At 48.1% G+C, this 22,457-nt stretch overlaps 2 protein-coding genes across 4 annotated transcripts in view; one reads left to right on the forward strand and one right to left on the reverse strand.

Annotated features, from left to right (window-relative positions):
- Positions 1–22,457, reverse strand: part of LOC143816164 (uncharacterized) — a 589,616-nt gene that overhangs the window by 148,331 nt on the left and 418,828 nt on the right. The window lies entirely within an intron of this gene.
- Positions 1–22,457, forward strand: part of MED13 (mediator complex subunit 13) — a 136,196-nt gene that overhangs the window by 92,545 nt on the left and 21,194 nt on the right. For 2 of the 3 annotated variants that reach the window (XM_077296211.1, XM_077296214.1), the window contains exons 15-21: positions 7,785–7,981; positions 8,208–9,127; positions 17,076–17,243; positions 17,488–17,711; positions 18,291–18,480; positions 18,936–19,404; positions 19,621–19,840. In XM_077296211.1, the coding sequence (XP_077152326.1) occupies positions 7,785–7,981; positions 8,208–9,127; positions 17,076–17,243; positions 17,488–17,711; positions 18,291–18,480; positions 18,936–19,404; positions 19,621–19,840 (2,388 nt within the window). The remainder of the gene's footprint in view (positions 1–7,784; positions 7,982–8,207; positions 9,128–17,075; positions 17,244–17,487; positions 17,712–18,290; positions 18,481–18,935; positions 19,405–19,620; positions 19,841–22,457) is intronic. The other variant, XM_077296213.1, reaches the window with a different exon arrangement.

Raw genomic sequence — 22,457 nt, forward strand, 5'->3', positions numbered from 1 at the left:
GCTTTAGGGTTGCTTTTTCTTTATCGCTTCCTTGGGGGACACAGGTAACCATGGATGTTTGCTGCTGTTCCCACAAGGCTGACATTGTGCAAAAAAAAAAAAAAAAAAAGGAAAATAGCTCCTCCTCAGCCGTATACACCCACCGACTGGCACAAAGCTTGTCAGTTTAAGCTTAGTAGACCTGGATCTGATCCCAGGTCCGACTTTTTCTTTTCAGGTCAGCCTGGTTTTTTTATTAATCTTTTTTCCCTTTTTCTTTCAGGTTTTTTTCTATAGGTCATCAAAGTGTATTTTCTCACCTTGTTGTCTCGCACTCTTGCAACTGAGAGAACAGCGTGGTGTCACCCACATCGTCCACTCTCTGATCTGCAGGGCAGGACCTAATCTCCTGTTACTTCAGGGTGATTCCCGGCGGCCGGTCCTAGCCCTTTTCCCCACCGCAGCCCTCTCCTCGGAGTAGGCTGGGAGGAAGACCGTGGTCAGTTGTTTTAGGCCTTCCCCCTTTTAGGCGTTGACACAGTCTTCTGCAGTGGCCGGATCCATGACGGTGCTGGGAGGAGGATGATATATCCCAGTAACCCCATCCACCCTGGGGATTCTGACTTCATCCTCATGGGCGAAGAGGGATCGTTACTCACTTTTAAGTTGTGACCCGCGGTCCCCCCCCCGTGCATGTCCAGATACAGCAGGCGCCGATGCAATTTCCATCCTGACCCGCTCTCAAAATTTAGTCTCCGGCTTTGGGCCTCCACTCCCCACGATGCGCATCTCCATCAGCGTGCGTTATTCTCACGCTTTTAGGCCTATCACAGGGCCTCTTCCTCCAGGCTAGTCCTTGATGGGACGGCCAATCAGCAGGCAGGACCTTCACACTTTCACTACCCGACCTGTACAACTGCCAGCTTATCTGTGCAGCGTCCAGTCCCTGCTTCTTCCGGCTCCAGCACTCATCAGCTCCAGCCTACAGCCTGCACGCAGCTCTCTAAAGCTTACAGCCACGAATCTGGAGGACACAGTTCATGCAGCTACAGCTGGACCGTCACTGACTTCTGGTAGTCTCTGCCTTGACTGGCCCTATCCCTTATCCCTTAAAGGGCTTTGAGCTCCACAACAGTACCTCTAAGGCCCTCACTTATGCCCAATCCCAGGGAGACCCATGCCTGCCTTGCTCCAACTATAATCCACTACGCCTGTGCCGTATGTAAAAAGTGGCCCTAAGGCCAGTCTTCACCCTTCTGCCAGACTTGCAACTCTTCTTTCATGCCTGCCTCACTTTAGCCCCCCACAACCCGGGACGAGAGCACACCCCCTCCCCTGGAAGTGGGCTTGTTGCTATGTCGCAATCAGTTTCTGACCTGACCAAGGTGTCAGTCCAGGTTCTAGAACGTTTATAAAACTTGTCCATCTCCACCAGTGCTCCGAACTCCTCCCACGGTTATTTGCTTTCACCTGAACACCACCCTCAGAAGGGCAGATCGAGGACTAAGTCCAGGAAACTGGCTCATTCCAGATCTTTATCCAGCTCTCCGGTCCCCTCTACATCGTCCAGGATGCCCTTGATATCCCACACCTCCTCTTCCGAGGTGGCTCTGGGGTTTGATTCAGATTCCCAGTTACTGTGATCCCGACACGGACCAGAACTCCAAACTACAGGATATGGTTGACAGTCTCATATTCGCTGTTAACTAGACCCTTAATGTTAAAAAGGATGCGGTCCTTCCCCACCCTCCCAGGATCACTCCTTCTCTTTCAAGAGGGTAAAACGTCCTTCCCAGACCTTTTCCAACCACATAAAATATTATTTATTATTATAGCGCCATTTATTCCATGGTGCTTTGCATGTGGGGAGGGGTATACATAATAACAAGTACAATAATCTGGACAATACAAGTCACAACTGGTACAGGAGGAGAGAGGACCCTACCCGCGATGGCTCATAATCTACAAGGGATGGGTGAGGATACAGTAGGTGAGGGTACAGCTGGTCGTGCAGCGGTTTGGTTGATCGGTGGTTACTGCAGGTTGTAGGCTTGTCTGAAGAGGTGGGTCTTCAGGTTCTTTTTGAAGGTTTCGATGGTAGGCGAGAGTCTGATGTGTTGTGGTAGAGGGTTCCAGAGTAGGGGTGATGCGCGAGAGAAATCTTGTATGCGATTGTGGGAAGAGGAGATAAGAGGGGAGTAGAGGAGGAGATCTTGTGAGGATCGGAGGTTGCGTGCAGGAAAATACCGGGAGACGAGGTCACAGATGTATGGAGGAGACAGGTTGTGGATGGCTTTGTATGTCCTGGTTAGGCTTTTGTACTGGAGTCTTTGGGTAATGGGGAGCCAGTGAAGGAATTGACGGAGGGGAGAGGCCAGTGAATAGCGGGGGGACAGGTGGATTAGTCGGGCAGCAGAGTTTAGAATAGATTTGAGGGGTGTTAGAGGGGAGGCCACAGAGCAGGAGGTTATAGTAGTCGAGGCGGGAGATGATGAGGGCATGGACTAGGGTTTTTGCAGATTCTTGGTTTAGGAATGTACAGATCCGTAAAATAATTTTGAGTTGAAGGTGACAGGAAGTGGAAAGGGCTTGGATATGTGGTTTGAAGGAGAGATCAGTGTCAAGGATTACCCCAAGACAGCGAGCTTGTGGGACTGGGGAGAGTGGGCAGCCGTTCACTGTAATAGATAGGTTCGTGGGGGGGGGGGGGGGTCGCGTGAGATGGAAAGACGAAGAATTCTGTTTTGTCCATGTTAAGTTTTAGAAATCTAGCGGAGAAGAAGGATGAAATAGCGGACAGACATTGAGGGATTCTGGTTAGTAGGGTGGTGATATCTGGTCCAGAAATGTAAATCTGTGTGTCGACAGCATAGAGATGATACTGAAAACCGTGAGATTCTATGAGCTGTCCCAGGCCAAAGGTGTAGATGGAGAAGAGCAGGGGCCCTATAACTGAACCTTGCGGGACTCCAACAGATAGGGGGCGAGATGAGGAGGTGGTGTGTGAGTGGGAGATGCTGAATGTCCGGTCAGTTAGGTATGACGAGATCCAGGATAGGGCCAAGTCTGTGATGCCAAGGGATGAGAGGGTCAGCAGCAACAGGGAATGGTCCACTCTGTCAAAGGCAGAGGACAGGTCCAGGAGGAGGAGGATAGAGTTGTGTCGCTTGCAAATTTGCTCTTGGCGGTTAATAGGTCATTGGTGACCTTAGTTAAGGCAGTTTCAGTGAAGTGGTGTGACCGGAAGCCTGATTGTAAGCGGTCGAAGAGGGAGCAGGAAGATAGATGGGAGGACAGTTCAAGATGGACGTGTTGTTCCATTAGTTTTGAGGCATAGGGGAGAAGTGATATAGGGCGATGGCTAGATGCAGAGGATGGGTCAAGAGAGGGCTTTTTGAGGATTGGTGTGATTGAGGCATGTTTAAAGCTTTAGGGGAAAACACCAGTTGTTAGTGATAGGTTGATGAGATGGGTTAGGGTTGGGATGAAGATTGGCGAGGTTTGGGATGAAGTGGGATGGGATCGGGTCAAGTGCACAGGTGGTGAGATGCGATCTTGAGTAGAGTGGAGAGTCGATCTTCCGTAATGGTGGAGAAGTTGGTTTTCGAGTTGGAGGGCTGGGAGTTTGGAGGAAGGGCTCTTGGGGGTTGTTCACTAAAACTGTCTGATGTTCTCAATATTCTGTTTGAAAAATGAGGCAAAGTCTTCAGCTGAGATGAGTGGGGAGGGAGGAGGTGCTGGGGGACTGAGAAGAGAATTGAAGGTGTTGAATAACTGTTTAGGCTTGTGAGACAGGGAGGATATGAGAGATGAGAAGTAGGGTTGTTTTGCTGTGGCGAGTGTGGTCTTGAAAGTAGTGAGGGACTGTTTGAATGCGATGAAGTGCTCGTTGGAGTGGGATCTTTTCCATCTGCGCTCAGCAGCCCTGGAAGCTCGCCTCAGTTCTTTGGTCAGGCTGGTGTGCCAGGGCTGTCTGTTGATTTTGCGAGCTTTGGTATGTGTGAGAGGGGCAAAAGATTCCAAAGCTACAGCTATTGTGGTGTTATATAGAGCGGCAGCGTCATCCGCATTGTGTAGGGAACTTATATCTGTGAGAGGGAGGAGGGATTCAGAGAGTGAATGTAGATCAAGGTGATCAAGATTTCTGCGAGGGTGGGCAAGTTTGTGGGTTGGGGATTGTAGACAAGGAGTGGAGAGGGAAGAGAATGTGAGTAGTTTGTGGTCAGAAAGAGGAAGAGGTGAGTTAGAGAGGTTAGATAGGGAGCAGAGGCGGGTGAAGATGAGTTCCAGTGTGTGACCATCTTTGTGAGTGGCTGCAGAAGACCATTGAGTGAGGCCGAAGGAGGAAGTGAGAGATAGAAGTTTAGTGGCAGCTGAGAAGGAAGTGTCAATGGGAATGTTGAAGTCGCCCATGATAGTGTGGATGTCCGCAGAAAGAAAATGAAGTAGCCAGGTGGTGAAGTGGTCAAAGAAGGTGGTGGCTGGCCCTGGGGGGTGGTAAATGACAGCCAGTATCATGTATCAATATCATGCAATCTTCACCAAACATCTGGAAAGGCGTTTCTCTGGTGGGCAACAACTGGATATTCTTTGTCCATTCGTTAATGAGGTCAGAACGAAAGGGATAGAGTCCCAGACCGTCAATCTGCCGGTTTCCCGGCTGTCCTCCAAGACTGTTCTGTCTCTGCCAGACAGATCCTCCGCTAAGGAATCCACTGACACAGATCGAATCCCTGGTTAAGTCAGCTTTTGAAGCTGTTGGTGCCTCCCTCTGTCACGTCTTCTCTTCCACATGGGTAGCCAAGTCCGTATACGCCTGGGAAAAACTCCTTCGAAAGGTATTTCATAAGCCTCCTCTCCTGATGAGCTAGCTGACCTAGCAGATCAAATTTTGCACGCTGGCAAATATAAACTGATGAAGTTATATGACGCCTCCAGTTGCTCTTCTCGGGTTACCAGCAATATCGTTTCCATACGGAAGTTTCTTTAGTTGAAGGCCTGGAATGCTGTTTCACATTCCAAGAAGTCTCTTGCCAACCTTCTCTTCCAGGGTCCTAGGCTTTTTGGGTCCAAGTTGGACCAGATAATTTCAAACGCTACTGGCAGTAAGAGCACTTCCTTTCCTAAGCCAAAAGGCCCCTTCACCAGGAGCCCTTCTCTCAAGTTTCGTTCCTTTTGTCCTTCCTCCGGGCCTCCCGTCAGGAAGTAGTCCTTCAAGCCAGCCCCTCACTGGCGTCCAAAAGGTCAATCCTCAAAGCCCTCAGGGTCCTGATCCAACAGATTTTCCTGAACAAGACATCACACCCACCTGGCAATTCTCCCAAGGTGGGGGGGCCGGCTTTTTTTCCGGGAATCATGGTTGTTGGTGGTTGACGCCTGGCTCAGAGAGATTGTTGGCTCAGAGAAATTCTCAGGTTACAAGATCAAATTTTCCTTCGGACAGAGGTTATCGTACCCGTTCACTCTCACGAACGCTTTTCAGGGTTTTACTCCAACCTCTTCGTGGAACCAAAGAAGGACCATTCCCTTCGTCTGATTCTGGATATCAAATGGTTAAGCTGTCGAGTCCGTCACTTTCAGATGGAATCTCTACGCTCAGTAATCGCCTCTATGGAACCAGATGAATTTCTCTGCTAGGTGGCCATTCAGCATGCTTACTTGCACATCCCTATTTGCACCCCACATCAGATATTTCTCTGCTTCACGGTTCAGGAGGAGCACTACCAGTTCACAGCCCTTCCCTTCAGTCTGGCCTCTGCCCCAGGGTGTTTACGAAGGTTATGGCAACTGTCATATCCATTCTTCATTCCAAGGGGATACTCCTCATCCCTTACCTGGACGATCTGTTGATCAAGGGACTGTCCTCAGATTATCGCCAGAGTCTTCAGATCATTCTGGACACTCTTGACCATCTCGGCTGGATAGTCAACAGGTAAGTCTTACCTGATCCCGTCTCGACATCTGGTGTTCTTGGTCATGCTGTTCAACACAGCTCGCGCCAAGATCTTCCAGAGGAGAAATTCTCATCTCTACACCTGGGGTTCCGCTCCCTGAGACTGCCATTTCCACATCCCCTGCATGAGCGTACTGAGGAGGATGATTGCTGCCATGGAAACTGTACCTTTTGCCCAGTTCCATACTTGTCCCCTTCAACTAGCCCTCCTGTCAGCTTGGGACAAGAGGATCTCTTCCCTGGACCGTCCCATTCTGCTACCCCTTTGGGTGAGTCAGTCTCTGACATGGTGGACCCTCCCTGCCTCTCTACACAGGAAATCGTTTCTTCCTCTCCGCTGGCAAGTCATTACCACTGGTGCCAGTCTCCTTGGATGGGGAGCGGTTTTTCTCCATGCACAGCCCTGGGTCACTGGAATCCATAGGAGGCCGCTCTTGCCATCAGTTTGCTGGATAACAGAGCAATTTACCTCTCCCTTCTCCACTGGCAGAATCACCTTGTGGGTCATCCAGTTCACGTTCAGTCATATAATGCCACAGCCATAGCGTATATAAATCACCATGGTGGGATTTTCAGCAAGTCAGTTATGGTGGCAAGGATTTTGCTTTGGGCAGAATGCCATATACCAGTAATATCAGCAGTCCACCTTCCGGGGTTGGACAATTGGGCCGCCAACCTTACTGAGTCATCAGGGTCTCACCTCAGGCGATTGGTCTTTCAACACCGCCTTCTACGACCAGATCTGTCAAAGATGGGGCACCCCGGACGTCGATCTGATGATGTCTCTGATGAATCACAAGATGCCTCGTTTCGTAGCCAGGTACTGTGACCCCCTAGCCATTGGTTGTGACTCGGGTCATTCCTTGGTTTCAATTTCAGCTGCTGTATCTTTTTCCTCCTCCTGCTGATTATGAGAGTTGTAAAAAAAAGATTAGGTCGGAGGGGGTTCCAGTAATCCTGGTAGCTTCGGATTGGCCCAGAAGGGCCTGGAACGCGGAGTTGGTAAACCTGCTTGCGGAAGTCCCCTGGAGGCTTCCAGGCCTACTCTCACAGGGCTCCCTCTTCCACCAGAGTTCTCTGTCTCTGAATTTAATGGCATGTCTGTGGGGCCGCCGTTTTGAGGGAGGCTGGATTTTCTCTTCAGGCCATACAGACGAGGATAAATGCGAGAAAGCTTGCGTCCTCACGCACTTGTCATACAGATATTGCAATGCCTTCTTTCGTTGGAGTAAAGACAATAAATCCGTTCCTATGACCTTTTCCCTTACGTCCAAACTGGCCTCTCATCCCCAGGTAAAGACCTTCCTTCAGGGTGTCGCTCACCTGGTACCTCATTATCGTCCTCCATTTGGGGACACTGCAACCTCCCTGGTTGGGCCTACGTGCCTTTTGTTGGGCTTGTACAAAGTTATGTTTTTGTTGCTTCTCCTACTGCTTTACTACTAACTGATGAGCTTTATGCCGTCAGTGGGTGTGTACTGCTGAGGAGGAGCTATTTTTCTTTTTTTGCATGTGTCAGCCTCCTACTGACAGCAGAATGCGTCCATGGTTACCTGTGAAGGCTCCAAGAAAGATTTTACGGTGAGTATCAAAAATCCCTCTATTTCCACAATTTTTAAAGTTCTAGAATGTATACTTTTCAGAGTTTGGTACCATGGTTGGAATTGCAATAGCCATGATTTTTGGTTATGAACCAGTACCATTGCTAGGCAGCGCCACCTACTTTGGTCACCTTGATTCACTGACTTGCTTTTTATCTTTTCCTGTTAATATTGAACATGATGCAGATCCTCCATCTGCCTTGAGGAAATTTACAGAATTAAATCTGAAGATTGTTTTTCCTTTTTCCCAGGATTTCTCGTACGTATATAAAGCAGAAACCTGTCAAGTAATGGTGGGTTGTACCATGTTTGCTCCCTTGAAGACTCTACCCAGCCAGTCTTTGCCACCCATCAAGTTGTCAGATGAGTGCATTTACCGTCCTAGTTGGACTGTTGGGAAATTGGACCTGCTCCCCCCAGTACCCACAATGCCTTTTATCAAAGACGGGTAAGTTTGTATGGCAATCTAACTTCTACTTTTTTCAAGAAGCTTTTCATTTTTGTGTCTCACACTTCTGCATCTAAGAAGTGTTAGTAGTTTGTGACCACGGAGATATGTAAATTCTGGAAAACAGTAGTATGTTTCTTAAGATTATTTGCCAATTTTCTTTGATTTTATATTTCGTGGGGGGCGGGTTTTTTCCTGAACTGACATTTTTTTCCTTTTTTCTTAGGAATATCTCTAGCGTCAGCAGTGCAATTGACCAAGAATATGTTCAGACGTACACACCACAAACCCATACACCATTTGGAATGTCAAACAGTGCCCCACCAAGTAATGGCGGAGCAGGCATTCTACCTTCTCCTGCCACACCTCGCTTTTCAGCTCCCACTCCACGAACGCCAAGAACTCCTCGTACCCCAAGAGCAGGTCCAGCCAGTGTTCAAGGATCTGTCAAATATGAGAACTCTGATTTGTACTCTCCAGCCTCCACACCTTCGACATGCAGACCCTTGAACTCAGTCGAACCAGCAACTGTTCCATCGATACCCGAGGCACACAGCCTCTACGTCAACCTGATCCTTTCAGAATCTGTAATGAATCTTTTCAAAGATTGCAATTTTGATAGCTGCTGCATATGTGTGTGCAACATGAACATTAAAGGCGCAGACGTCGGCGTGTATATTCCTGACCCCACCCAAGAAGTGCAGTACCGCTGCACCTGTGGCTTCAGTGCAGTGATGAATCGCAAGTTTGGTAACAACTCTGGCTTGTTTTTAGAGGATGAGTTGGATATAATTGGCAGACATACAGAATGTTCTAAGGAAGTGGAAAAGCGCTTTGATGCACTTCGAGCTGCAGGAGCTGATCGTGGGGTGCTAAAGGATACTGAAAAAATGCCAGATGAATTAATACTACTTCTACATGACCAGTGCACTAATTTATTCTCTCCGTTTGGAATTATGGATGAAGAGCCAGCAACAAAAACCAGCATTGTGAATTACGCGGCTCGTGTGGAAGAACAAGACTGCTGTAATGATTGCTACTTGGCACTGGAGCACGGCCGACAGTTTATGGATAACATGTCTGGAGGTAAAGTGGATGAAGCACTTGTCAGAAGTTCTTGCTTACATCGCTGGTCTAAAAGAAATGGTGAGTGATTTTAATTTTATTTGATGTATTTTATCAATGCTGCTAGTTTGGGTCTAGGCCAGTGTTCATCATGGAGGTTTGAAGGAATCTGTCATGTGATTCATACTGCCCAAATTGCGGCTGCAGTCAGTGGAACAACGGTGGCCGGAATTATACTATTGGATGGTGCTCTCCATTCGTTTGTGAGGGAATTTCAGCCACCTCTCCACTGACAGTTGAACGCACCCGTGCTTAGTTGAGAAAGTCTTCTGTACATAATCATAGAAACTTACCCTACAGTGGTTAATGGGAATCTGGTAGTCCCCAGTTGCGAATTGCACCATGTTTATATAGATATAGTAGCATCGATTTTAGTGGTTTAACTACCAACAAAAAAATGCATCAAAAATAGATCAAAATGTGTGCCAAAAGTGTATAAATGTGAGCTCAATGCACAACATCCGAACTTTTGCAGTTTCCTTGATGGAAAAATGAAAATGTTACATGTCGTAGAAAACAAAGAGATAGATATAGTTCTCCTTCTAACCCTTATAAGTTTGGTATTGTTGTACTCGTATTGACCTGAATTATATGGATCACTTGTATCAAATAATGAATGCTGTAAATGCAAAACCCCCCAAAAATGATGGGGGGGATTTTTTTTTCTTCAGTTTTTACTACACTTAGATTTTTTTTTTTCTTTGTTTTTTAGTACGTTATATAGTGATATGGTGTCGTTCCTCTTTTTTCAGTAATTGCATAGTAATGTGAATTGTATCATGCAAAACACAACCCCTGGTATGGCTACATTGATCGAAAAAAATTAACAAGTTAGGACCCTTGGAAGAAGGGGAGTAAAAAAAATAAAAATAAAAAAATAAACCCCTCAAATTAAATTTTCTCCTTCTGACAACCCTCGCACGTCTAATGCACGTGGAAGTGTAGTGCTGTCAATCAGAAGTGTGTGGGGGAGCCCAATATGCAAATGAGATGGTCTACTGGTGTGCCAAATTTTGGCCACTCCAAGGTGTAGCAAAGCCATTTACATATGAATTAGGGAACTTATTTACTCTGCCGCCTCATTGGGGGACACAGGACCATAGTTTTTGCCATGGGTGTTATGCTGCTGTCCACTAGGAGGCGACACTATGCATAATCTGAAAAAGATTAACCGTGGCTCCTCCTCTGCAGTATACACCCCTGGACGGCGTCCGCCTCCTCCAGTTTTTGCTTAGTGTCGCATAGGAGGCACACCTAAGATTTTTTTACTCCGTTTTTTTTTCCGACGGATTACAGATGAAGAAAAGTGGGTCTTCTGTGAGACTCCCGGCATGGCTCCTTCCTCGGCCCCCTGTTACGGGGTGCCCGGTTGAAGTGGAGATGGCTATTCCCCATGTTGCTCCTTCCCCAGTCCCTCGGGTGCTGGTTCGAAGTTGAAACTTCCCGAATTCCTCTGGGTTTGTGGGTTGAGGTCGAGGCGAGGATTAAGGCCCCTGAAGGTGACAACAGCACCCTCTATAATCCCTCTCTGGGGGCATTAGGTTGAGACGCCTCAGGTAGGGCCTGTACAGGCAGCACTCTGCAGCTCCCAGCAATGGGCCAGCACACTGCGCCTGCATCCAGGGACCCCAGCCCACCTGTTGGGGCTGGGGGGAGTGCAGGCAGGCATGGCACAGACAGACACAGGGCTCCCTGCGCCCCTGTCTCTGCGGCAGCACCAGCTCTATACTGCCTCAGGGGGACCCCTCACCGGTCCCCTCTTGCGCTTACAGCCCCACCGCTATCCTGCCTTTAAATCCGGGGGGGTCCAGTTCAGATCCTACCCCCTCCCGGACTTTCGCGGCGGCCTGGAGCCCTTTTGGGCATCGGGCATCTAATTTAGGCCCCGGCTTCGGCCTAGCTGAAGCCGCCGCCTCCTCTCCGCCCCCCCGGCCCGCCCCCGGATGGCAAATATGACACTCTACAGTGTCATAGAGGGGGCGGATCGAGACAGAAAGGATGCGTTTTTACACAGCTTTGCCGCCTTTTTCTCAGCTCTCCACCCCCTTCTCCCCCTGCCTCTTCTCCTCGGCGGCCATTTCTACTGCAGCAAGGATTAACCCTGCATCTCCCGGTCAGCAGGACCAGGCCAGCCAGTTTCCGGGGGGCACAGGACTGTGGATCTTCGGCGCTGGACCTAGGGGCAAACTGGTGGGGTAAGATCACAGCTGGGTTGTTTTACTCGGCTGTGAATCCATATTACCTATAAGGCTCCCCTATAGGTTTCTCTACATAGCTACCCCTGTAAGGTCCTTTGCATAGCAGCCCTTCTGCACTCTGTGCACTATGCCGGGCTCAAGGTTCAAGAGAACCAGGCAGGACTGCTATTATGCATTCTGCACAGCCTGCAGGACCGCTCTCCCCAGTGGCAGTGTGTACCCACACTGCCAGGACTGCACTCAGACTACTGTGTCGGAGCCCCAAGAGGCCCCTACCAATGCTTCGGTGTCTAGTGCCACGCCAGAATGGGCTACTGAGATGTCGCCAACTATGACGCAGTCTATAGATAACCTTACCTCCACATTGCTTCGGGCTCTGCAGGGTCATGCCTCGGCTATGACCGTTACCCAGCAAAGGGAGAGCTTGACTCAGGGACAGGATGACCCTGGCACATCCACGTCTAAGTCAGGACGCAAGCGGACCCACAGTCCATCTACGTCATCCCATAGCACTCAGTCATCCCCTTCTAGGGAGAGACACCGTAGTTCCAGGTCATCTAGACCGTCCCCTTACAGGGACAGACAATGCTGATCTCCGCAATCCCCGACCAGAGAAGGCCTCCCCAGCTCACCCAGCAGGGGACGCCTCAGTGATACACAGGATTCGGAAGGCATCTGTGACTCCGACTCAGACAAGGAAATGGAGGGGTCTCTGATCCCAATCCCCCCCTAGCAATACAGCACTAGTTGAGGACATAATCTCTTCCATCCATCGGGTGCTGGACATTTCTGATCCGCCACCAGAGGCCCCAGAACACAAGGTTTCCTTTGAAGGACCTCTGAAGCCGCCTAAGGTTTTCTCTAACCACCCAGAGTTTAAGGCGATCCTTAAAAAGCAGTTCTCACAGCCTGAGAAAAAATTTGCTAATCGCAAATATCTGGAGGCGAGGTACCCCTTCCCGCAGAAGGATACCAAGGAGTGGACAGACCCACCCGAAGTGGACCCCCCAGTCTCTAGACTAGCAGCACAGACCCTCCTTTCACTGCCAGATAGCTCAACCCTCAGGGACGCAGCAGACCGGCAGGTAGAACGCATGGCTCGTTCAATTTTCGAGGCCGCAGGGGCATCCCCCCGTGTTCGCTTCAGTTTGGGCTGCCAAGGCCATTCTGGCCTGGGCCAAAAATTTACAAGCTGGCCTCCAAGCATCCGCTCCTGAGCTGTCGTACCAAGTGGTTCAAATAGCAGTCGTAGCAGATTACATGCTTCATGCAGCTCTGGATTCAGCAAGGGGTGTAGTGGGGTTAGCATCAAACGCCATCACAATTCGGCATATCCTCTGGCTGTGGGAATGGAAAGCAGACGCAGCCTCAAAGTAGTCCCTCACGCACCTCCCCTACCTCAGTGGGCGACTTTTCGGTGAACAGTTGGACACTATGATATCCAACGCTCCCGGGGGTAAGAGTGCTTCTCTTCCCCAACTGAAACCTAATTGCACTTACAAGAAGCGTAACCAAACTCGATTCCGATCCTTTCGGAATTCTTCGGGCTGGTCCGTCTCGCGTCCAGCACAGAATCGTAACCGTTCCCCACGCAGGGGCAACTCACGATCAACGCAAAGGTCGGACAAGACCTGGCAGTCAAAAGCAGCCCAGTCTAAACCCAGAGGAGGAAAATCTCAGACTTTCTCATCATGACTCACGGACCCCGGAAGACACCACACCCGTAGGCGGCCGACTTTTGCTCTTTCATCAAGTCTGGCTGCCTATTACAGAAGACAGGTGGGTCAGGGAACTAGTGTCTTCCGGATACAAAATAGAGTTCACCTCCAACCCACCGGACCGATTCTTCCTCTCTGTCCCCCCAAAACCACCAGCCAAGGCTCGTGCCTTCCGGCAAGCGGTCTCCTCGCTTTTTCAAGCAGGAGTCATAGTACCGGTCCTCATGGCCGAGGGTTCTACTCCAATCTATTCGTAGTCCCCAGGAAAGGAGGCAGCGTGCGGCCCATACTGGACCTAAAACAACTCAACAAATACGTACGGGTCCATCATTTCCGCATGGAGTCCCTTCGGTCCATCATTGCGTCCATGGAGAAGGGAGAATATCTCGCCTCCATAGACATACAAGACGCATACCTGCATATACCGATTGCACCTGCTCGTCAGAAATTTCTCAGGTTCGCAATCGACCAGGACCACTACCAGTTCGTGGCTCTCCCGTTTGGACTCGCAACGGCTTCCAGAGTGTTTACCAAATTCATGGCAGCCACCATGGACGTCCTGCACTCCAGAGGCATAGTAGTCGTTCCATACTTGGACGATCTACTCATCAAGTCTCCCACCTTCAAGGACTGCGAGCTCAGCGTCTCAATCACAATCGACACTGAGTCGCATGGGCTGGTTAGTGAACCTACAAAAATCATCACCAACCCAGAGTCAGTCTCTGACCTTCCTGGGAATGCTATTCAACACCTCCAGGGGTCTAACTCCTTCCCAAGGACAAGGCACTGACTCCATCTAGGAGATCGCACCCTCCTCCGCAAACCCCCTCGATCTCTCCGGTTTGCCATGAGAGTCCTCGGCAGGATGGGGGCAGCAATAGAAGCCGTCCCATTTGCCCAGTGTCGCCTCAGGCCTCTCCAACTAGCCATCCTCAAGTCGTGGGACAAGAACCCTTTCTCTCTCGACAGTGAGTTCCGGCTAATGTCCTCAACCAAGAGGTCCCTTCACTGGTGGCTCAAGCCAACCTCGCTAGCAAAGGGGAAATCCTTTCTCACAAGTCATTGGAAAGTTCTGACCACCGATGCGAGCCTGACGGGTTGGGGTGCAGTGCACCTACACCACAGGGCACAGGGCAAGTGGTCCCCAGTGGAAGCGACCATGCCCATCAACATCCTGGAAATTCGTGCCATCCTCCTGGCATTGAGGGCCTTCCATCACTTACTGGCAGCCTCTCACATCAGAATACAATCGAACAATGCCACGGCTGTGGCATATGTGAATCATCAAGGGGGGACCCGCAGTACCCAGGCGATGCGAGAAGTGTCACATATCCTCCACTGGGCGGAGGACACAGGGTCGGTTCTCTCAGCGGTCCACATTCCAGGTGTGGACAATTGGGAAGCAGACTTCCTCAGCTGACAAGAAATAGACTCGGGAGAGTGGTCTCTCCATCCCAAAATTTTTCGCTAGATCTGCCATCGCTGGGGGACCCCGGATGTGGACCTAATAGCATCCCACTTCAATGCCAAGGTCTCCAACTTCATGGCCAGAACACACGATCCGCGGTCGCTTGGAGCAGACGCTCTGGTTCATGACTGGACCCAGTTCCAGCTTCTGTACATTTTTCCACCTCTCACCCTGATACCCAGGGTGGTGAGGAAGATCAAGCAAGATGGAGTTCCAACCATCCTAATTGCACCGGACTGGCCCAGACGTACATGGTACGCCGACATCGTACAACTTACAGCAGACGCCCCCTGGCATCTCCCCGACCGCCACGATCTTCTATCACAAGGCCCGTTCTACCACCAGAACTCAGGGGCTCTCAAATTGGCGGCGTGGCCCTTGAGACCTGGGTTCTAACCCAGGCAGGGCTCTCGCCGGACGTCATTGGAACCATGATCAGGGCACGGAAGCCAGCCTCTGCCAAGATTTATTACCGTACCTGGAAAGCTTTCTTTACCTGGTGCAAATCTCGTGGCCAGACCCCCAATCCCTTATTCCCTACCCAAAGTACTTGGTTTTCTCCAATTGGGTCTGGAGGCCAGGCTGTCATTGGGCTCGCTTAAGAGCCAGGTGTCTGCCCTCTCAGTGCTTTTTCAAAGTCTCATTGCTACCAAGCTGCGAGTAAGGACTTTTCTTCAGGGGGTTTCCCGATTGTTTCCCCCTTACAGACGACCACTAGAAACGTGGGACCTCAACCTGGTCCTGACAGCATTGCAGGAACCACCCTTCGAACCCCTTAAGGAGGTCCCGCTCCGCCTTCTCTCCCAGAAGATGGTTTTCCTGGTGGCAATCACCTCGCTACCAGGGTGTCTGAACTGACAGCACTCTCCTGCAGACGGCCCTTCCTGGCCTTTCACCAGGACAAGGTAGTTCTTCGTACGGTCCCATCCTTCCTTCCGAAGGTTGTGTCCAACTTCCACCTCAATGAGGAAATTTCACAACCATCCCTTTGTCCGGTTCATATAGTGGAGAAGGCTCTGCATACGCTTGACTTCGTCAGGGCATTGCGTATATACGTGTCTAGGACTGCGTCCTTCCGGAGGTCTGATTCTCTTTTCCTCCTTCCGGAAGGCGGCCACAAGGGTCTGCCGGCTTCCAAAGCTACCCTTGCCAGGTGGATCAAATCCACCATGCAAGAGGCCTACCGCCTTAAGAATTCTCCTCTTCCAGCCGGTATCACGGAACACTCTACACGGGCGGTGGGGGCCTCCTGGACCATTCGGCACCAGGCTTCGGCACAACAAGTGTGTAAGGCGGCCACTTGGACTAGCCTACACAAGTTTACTAAACACTACAGGGTTCATACCCAGTCCTCAGCGGACGCGAGCCTGGGTAGATGTGTTCTGCAGACGGCGGTGCCCTAAGTATGGGGGCCTGTCTGCACAATATTCGTCCATTGCTTCCCACCCAGGGACTGCTTTAGGACGTCCCATGGTCCTGTGTCCCCCAATGAGGCGACAGAGTAAAGGAGATTTTTGTCTACTCACCGTAAAATCTCTTTCTCTTAGCCTCTAATTGGGGGACACAGCTCCCACCCTGTTGCCCTTCTGGGACGTTGTAACTGTTGAGTTCTCATATTGTTTTCTTGAGCTCGTACATAGTTGCCTTCTTACAGGCATAATTGTTATTCATGCTACGTTCCTCCTACTGCTTTTGCACAAAACTGGAGAAGGCTAACGCCGTCCAGGGGTGTATACTGCAGAGGAGGAGCCACGGTTAATCTTTTTCAGATTATGCATAGTGTCGCCTCCTAGTGGACAGCAGCATAACACCCATGGCAAAAACTATGGTCCTGTGTCCCCCAATTAGAGACTAAGAGAAAGAGATTTTACAGTGAGTACACAAAAATCTCCTTTTCTCAGGCGCTGTACCAACAACAGGTACAGTGCTAGTGTGGTTGTTCCAGGGTCTATATTCCCTAAAGCACTGTATAGCCCATTTAAAATGCATTTCGGTAGTGACTGACTTTAATATATAAAAAAAAAAGTAGTAAAAAATGTGAATTGTAATGTTTTACTAGTCTTCTGTCTAGAGTACATGGTGATCATGTCCTAAACATGTCCGCATGTGACTCCAGACTTTCACAGCCCCAAATAAAGAAAAAAAAAAGTGAGAATTGGATGCCAAACCATGATCTGTGTGATCCGACTGATGGCAGCAGTCACATGCGATCACTTGTAAAATCACTCCAGCACACATGACAAAAGCCCTTAGGCTACCAGATTAGCAGCGCTGGAGCAGAAAGATTTTCATTAGAAACCTTGGAGAGTCTCTTGACCCCCTTCCACTGTAGCAAGCTGTAACTTTGATTTCTACATCACCATATGCTATTGACATATACAGGGTTATGTTCCACTTCCTACATAGTGCACTGCCCGGATAAAGCTGAAAGGAGCCCCCACTGATCAGACATTGATGATATGCTGTCTGCATCTGAGGGGCAGCCATCTAAATGAATGGGGCTGCCTTTGTGTGTGAATTCTGCCCAGTCTAGGCATAAGTGCAGTGTTGCTCATTTGCAGTCTTCTCCATGTTTTGCTTTGCAGCAGTAGACTCCAGCAAGCAATGTTCCCAAGACATCCTCCGGATGCTTCTTTCTCTGCAACCTGTCTTGCAAGATGCTGTTCAAAAGAAGCGAACTGTACGATCGTGGGGTGTTCAGGGGCCCTTAACCTGGCAACAGTTTCACAAAATGGCTGGCCGTGGCTCGTATGGTAAGTCAAGTTTTAATCTTTGGAAATGCCGCAACACAAAATCTGCATAGTCTGTAGTAATACATTGCAACTTGCACGTCCCACAGTGAGTCAATCATAAGCCGAATAGCATGGAAGTCAGTAGCTAGCGATGGTGCATGCATACAGTATGTAGTGACTTAGCTGAGACACTGGCACCCTACAGTCTAAGCAGAACTTCCACATTCGCTTTTACTGAAATGTTTGTGTTTGTGTGTGTCTCTAGGAACAGATGAATCCCCAGAACCACTGCCAATCCCCACATTTATGGTTGGATACGATTATGACTTTTTGGTGCTGTCTCCCTTTGCTCTGCCTTACTGGGAAAGGCTGATGCTAGAACCTTATGGGTCTCAACGAGACATTGCATATGTTGTGGTCTGCCCAGAGAATGAGGCTCTTCTAAATGGAGCCAAGAGTTTCTTTCGGGATCTTACTGCTATGTATGAGGTAAGACTGTTGCATCTAGTTGACTCCTTTTATAAATTGCTTATTATTGTGAGTGCATTTCTTAAAGCCCCCCCATACACATTAGCAATCGGTGGATTCGGCTGACAGTCTGTATGGCGGCCTGTACAATTCATTATCAAAGATCCGACATGTCAGATTCTGAACTACCGATCCTTTTGTTCTCCCAGAAATAAGCTCTCTTGGCGAGAACAGACACACTGTGCTGACCAAGCGCTCTTGTATGGAGAGCCAACTGAGATGGCCGCCAAACGATCCGCCGAACGATCCGCCGAACCATTGACCGCTATCTAATGTATATGGCGGGCTTGTCTGTTCCTTTATAGTGTGGTAATAAAGGGCCCCATATGGCACTGCCCTGCTAAATGTAATTGTGTTTTTACCACTTTTACTGATTTAGTGGATCCCTTTATTTTTAGCATCCCCCTCTGCTGCTTTCTTATGTAACTTGTACAAATTATTCTCGTAAATAGTTTTTTTTTTTTTTTATTGTATTAATATTTTCAGATCTGTTATGTATTCATCCTTTATTCCTTATTTCATCATTTGTGTGCGTTTCAGTCTTGCAGACTTGGTCAGCATCGAGCGATTTCCAAACAACTTACAGATGGCATCATGCGAGTTGGGTCCACTGCCGCAAAAAAGGTTTCTGATAAATCTGTTGCAGAATGGTTTTCTCAGGCAGCGACTGGTGGCAATGAAACCTTTTCCAAATTGCGATTATATGCACAAGTGTGCAAATATGAGTTAGGTATGTTCTGATCACTTCAGATGCAGATGTAATGAGTTTCAGTTGCAGTTTTTGGCCAAACCGGTTTTTTACATCATATTGACATGTCAAAAACTTACAGCCAATTATGTCCCATAAAAAAAATGCCATAAAAATATTTTAACCTTTTAAGGGACTTGGATGATTAGTATATCATATCCCAGGATAGATGGTACATGTGTGATTATTAGAGGTCATTCCTTGCATAAATGAAGCAGTAGTGAGTATGTGACAATCCCTTCTATAGACAGTAAATGGAGTAGTGGTCATACATTTTCATGATCTCTGGGGTTCTCAACTACCAGACCCTCAGCAATCCTAGATATGTTGTTTATAGGACAACCCGTTTTAAGGTACCTTTTTCCTCCAAAGTTAAAGAAATGTTTTTAATTCCATTTCCCACCCTTTCCTTTTTTTTACTTTTTTCATTTTTATAGGGCCATATCTTGCTTCCCAACCACTGGATAGTTCTTTACTCTGCCAACCGAACCTTGCATCCCCTGTTAATCAGACTGCTTCCGCTCAGCCACCTCCTACAAGCAACACTGGAAACCCCAGCACTCCTTCGTCCATGACCCCAGCTCCATCCACTAACTCCTCAGCAACTCCAAACAGTTCTCTGCCACCTGCAACCACACCATGCCTTCCTCCTCCTGCAAACGGGACAAACTCTTTACCGGGAAACAAAAATACCAGCTTTCCTCCCTATGGGAGCATGAACAACTCCACTAATGCTGTCCCAGCACAGGTTAACTCTGTGCAGAACAATCAATCAGCATCGCAGCAAGCGACCCTGCAGCAAGCGACCCTGCAGCAAGCGACCCTGCAGCAAGCGACCCTGCAGCAAGCCACTGGGATGTCAAGCGAGCAGGCAGCAGCTGCAGCAGCATGCGAGGTTACTGAAAGGTGAGATGCATGCGTCGAAAAACATGGTCTTGAAGTACATTATGGGTATCCTGTATTGTTTGCTTGTTTACTGAAAAAATGTGTACAAATGTCACTGTTCCTATACAGAGGCTTAATGTCATGTGAAGGGAATAAATAGAAGTTAAATTATGACTTTCATGCATTTTGCATAAATTGTATAAAACACTGACCCTTTATCATCGGTTTCTCATTTAGCACCATGGATCGTGATAAGGTTGGAGTTCCAACTGATGGGGAGTCTCATGCCATCACCTATCCCCCGGCTATTGTGGTTTACATCGTTGACCCCTTTACTTATGAAAATAAAGATGAAGGGTCAAATTCCTCTAGTGTGTGGTCCTTGGGGCTTCTCCGCTGTTTCATGGAAATGTTGCATATTCTTCCACCACACCTCCGAAACACTGTCTCTGTACAGGTACTTGTTTCCTTGCACTTTGTGTTCTTCAAGAATGGTATTTAGAAAATGTGACCCGTACAAGTGAACAATGACCAGACAAAATGATGACTAATATTTGATGCACAATATAATGCTAACTTCTCCCTTTTTAAGGTGGATTTAATAGAAACAAAAAACATATCGTTAACAGGAGACACTCACACTCAAACACTCTCACACACACTCACCACGGAGAGTATTCGGATCCCTTTGAATTTGTCACTCTGCTTCATTGCAGCCATTTGGTAAATTCAAAAAAGTTCATTTTTTTCACATTAATGTACACTCTGCATCCCATCTTGACTGAGAAAAAGCAAAAATATAGACATTTTTGGAAATATATTAAAAAAATAAAATGAAATATCACATGGTCATAAGTATTCAGACCCTTTGCTCAGGCACTCATATTTAAGCCACATGCTGTCCATTTCCTTGTGATCTTCCTTGAGATGGTTCTACTCCTTCATTGGAGGCCAGCTGTGTTTAATTAAACTGATAGGACTTGATTTGGAAAGGCACACACCTGTCTATATAAGGTGAGGTTCACACTGCGTTTTAGCAGGGTGGCGCTCACAGCAAGCCGGCATCAGCAACCATACAGGTCTCAAGGAGACCTTTGGTTACGATGCTGACACATCGCTGACCCCAGATCATGTGACTGGGGTCGGCGATGTGCTCATTTCTGGCCGCGCGGACGGAGGCGCCGGTCAAATGCCGCTGTCAGCATTTGACAGCGGCATTTAACTAGTTAATAGCGGCGGGTGAATCGCAATTTCACCCGCCGCTATTGCGGGCACATGTCAGCTGTTCAAAACAGCTGACATGTCCCGGCTTTAAGGTGGGCTTAGCGCTGGAGCCCACATCAAAGCCGGGGATCCGACCTCCGCAGTAATAGTACGGCGGAGGTCGGTAAGGGGTTAAATGGAAGAAGTTTGGGACCACCAGAAGTCTTCCTAGACCTTGCCATCCAGCGAAACTGAGCAATCGTGGGAGAAGACCCTTGGTGAGAGAGGTAAAGAAGAACCCAAAAATCACTGTGGCTGAGATCCAGAGATGCAGTAGGGAGATAAGAGAAAGTTCAACAAAGTCAACTATCTCTGCAGTCCTCCACCAGTTGGGACTTTATGGCAGAGTGGCCCGACAGAAGCCTCTACTCCATGCAAGACATATGAAAGCCCGCATAGAGTTTGATAAAAAAAAAACACATGAAGGACTCCCAGACTATGAGAAATAAGATTCTCTGGAGACGAAGATAGACCTTTTTGGTGATAATTCTAAGCTGCATGTGTGGAGAAAACCAGGCACTGCTCATCAACTGCCCAATACAATCCCAACAGTGAAACGTGGTGGCAGCATCATACTATGGGGGTGTTTTTCAGCTGCAGGGACAGGACGACTGGTTGCCATTGAAGGAAACATGAATGCGGCCAAGTACAGAGATATCCTGGATGAAAACCTCTTACAGAGTGCTCTGGACCTCAGACTTGGCCGAAGGTTCACCTTCCAACCAGACAATGACCCTAAGCACAGCTAAAATAACAAAGGAGTGGCTTCAGAACAACTCTGTGACCATTCTTGACAGGCCCAGCCAGAGTCCTGACCTAAACCCAATTGAGCATCTCTGTAGAGACCTGAAAATGGCTGTCCACCAACGTTCACCATCCAACGTGACGGAACTGGAGAGGATATTAAAGGAAGAATGGCAGAGGATCCCCAAATCCAGGTGTGAAAAACTTGTTGCATCATTCCCAAGAAGATTCATGGCTGCACTAGCTCAAAAGGGTGCTTCTACTCAATACTGAGCAAAGGGTCTGAATACTTATGACCATGTGATATTTCAGTTTCTTTCTTAATAAATTTGCAAAAAAATTTATTTCTTCAGTCAAGATGGGGTGTGGAGTGTACACTAATGAGAAAAAAATGAACTTTTTTGAAGTTACCAAATGGCTGCAATGAAACAAACAGTGAAAAATTTAAAGGGGTCAGCGCTCGTAGCAAGTGAGCGATTCTGCTACATACAGGTGATCTGATCATTGCTTGTATGTAGCAGAGCTGATTGAGTTATGGCAGCTTCTGGTCTCCCATGCAGATTATTGAAGCATGCCAAAATAAAAAATAAATAAATTTTTTTTCAAAAATAATAAAAAAATAAAAGTTCAAATCAACCCCCCTTTCGCCCCATTCAAAATAAAACAATAAAATCAAACATACACATATTTGATATCAACGTGTTCAGAATTGCCAATTAGTATAAAAAAGAACCAGATTGCTAAACGGCGTAACGAGAGACAAAACGCCAAAATTATTTTTTTTGGTCACCGCAAAATTGCATTAAAATACAATAACAGGCGATCAAAAGATCGTATCTGCACCAAAATGGTATAATTAAAAATGTCAGCTCACAGTAAGCTCTCACCCGGCCCCAGATCCTAAAAAATGGAAACTTTTTTTTTTTTTTAACAAACTTTGGATTTTTTTTCACCACTTAAATAAAAAAGAGCCTATACATGTTTGGTGTCTATGAACTCGTAATTATCTGGAAAATCATAATGACAGGTCAGTTTTAGCGTTTGGTGAATATGGTTAATGAAAAGCA

Source organism: Ranitomeya variabilis, chromosome 3, assembly GCF_051348905.1.
Source record: "Ranitomeya variabilis isolate aRanVar5 chromosome 3, aRanVar5.hap1, whole genome shotgun sequence".
NCBI classification, from domain to species: Eukaryota; Metazoa; Chordata; class Amphibia; order Anura; family Dendrobatidae; genus Ranitomeya; species Ranitomeya variabilis.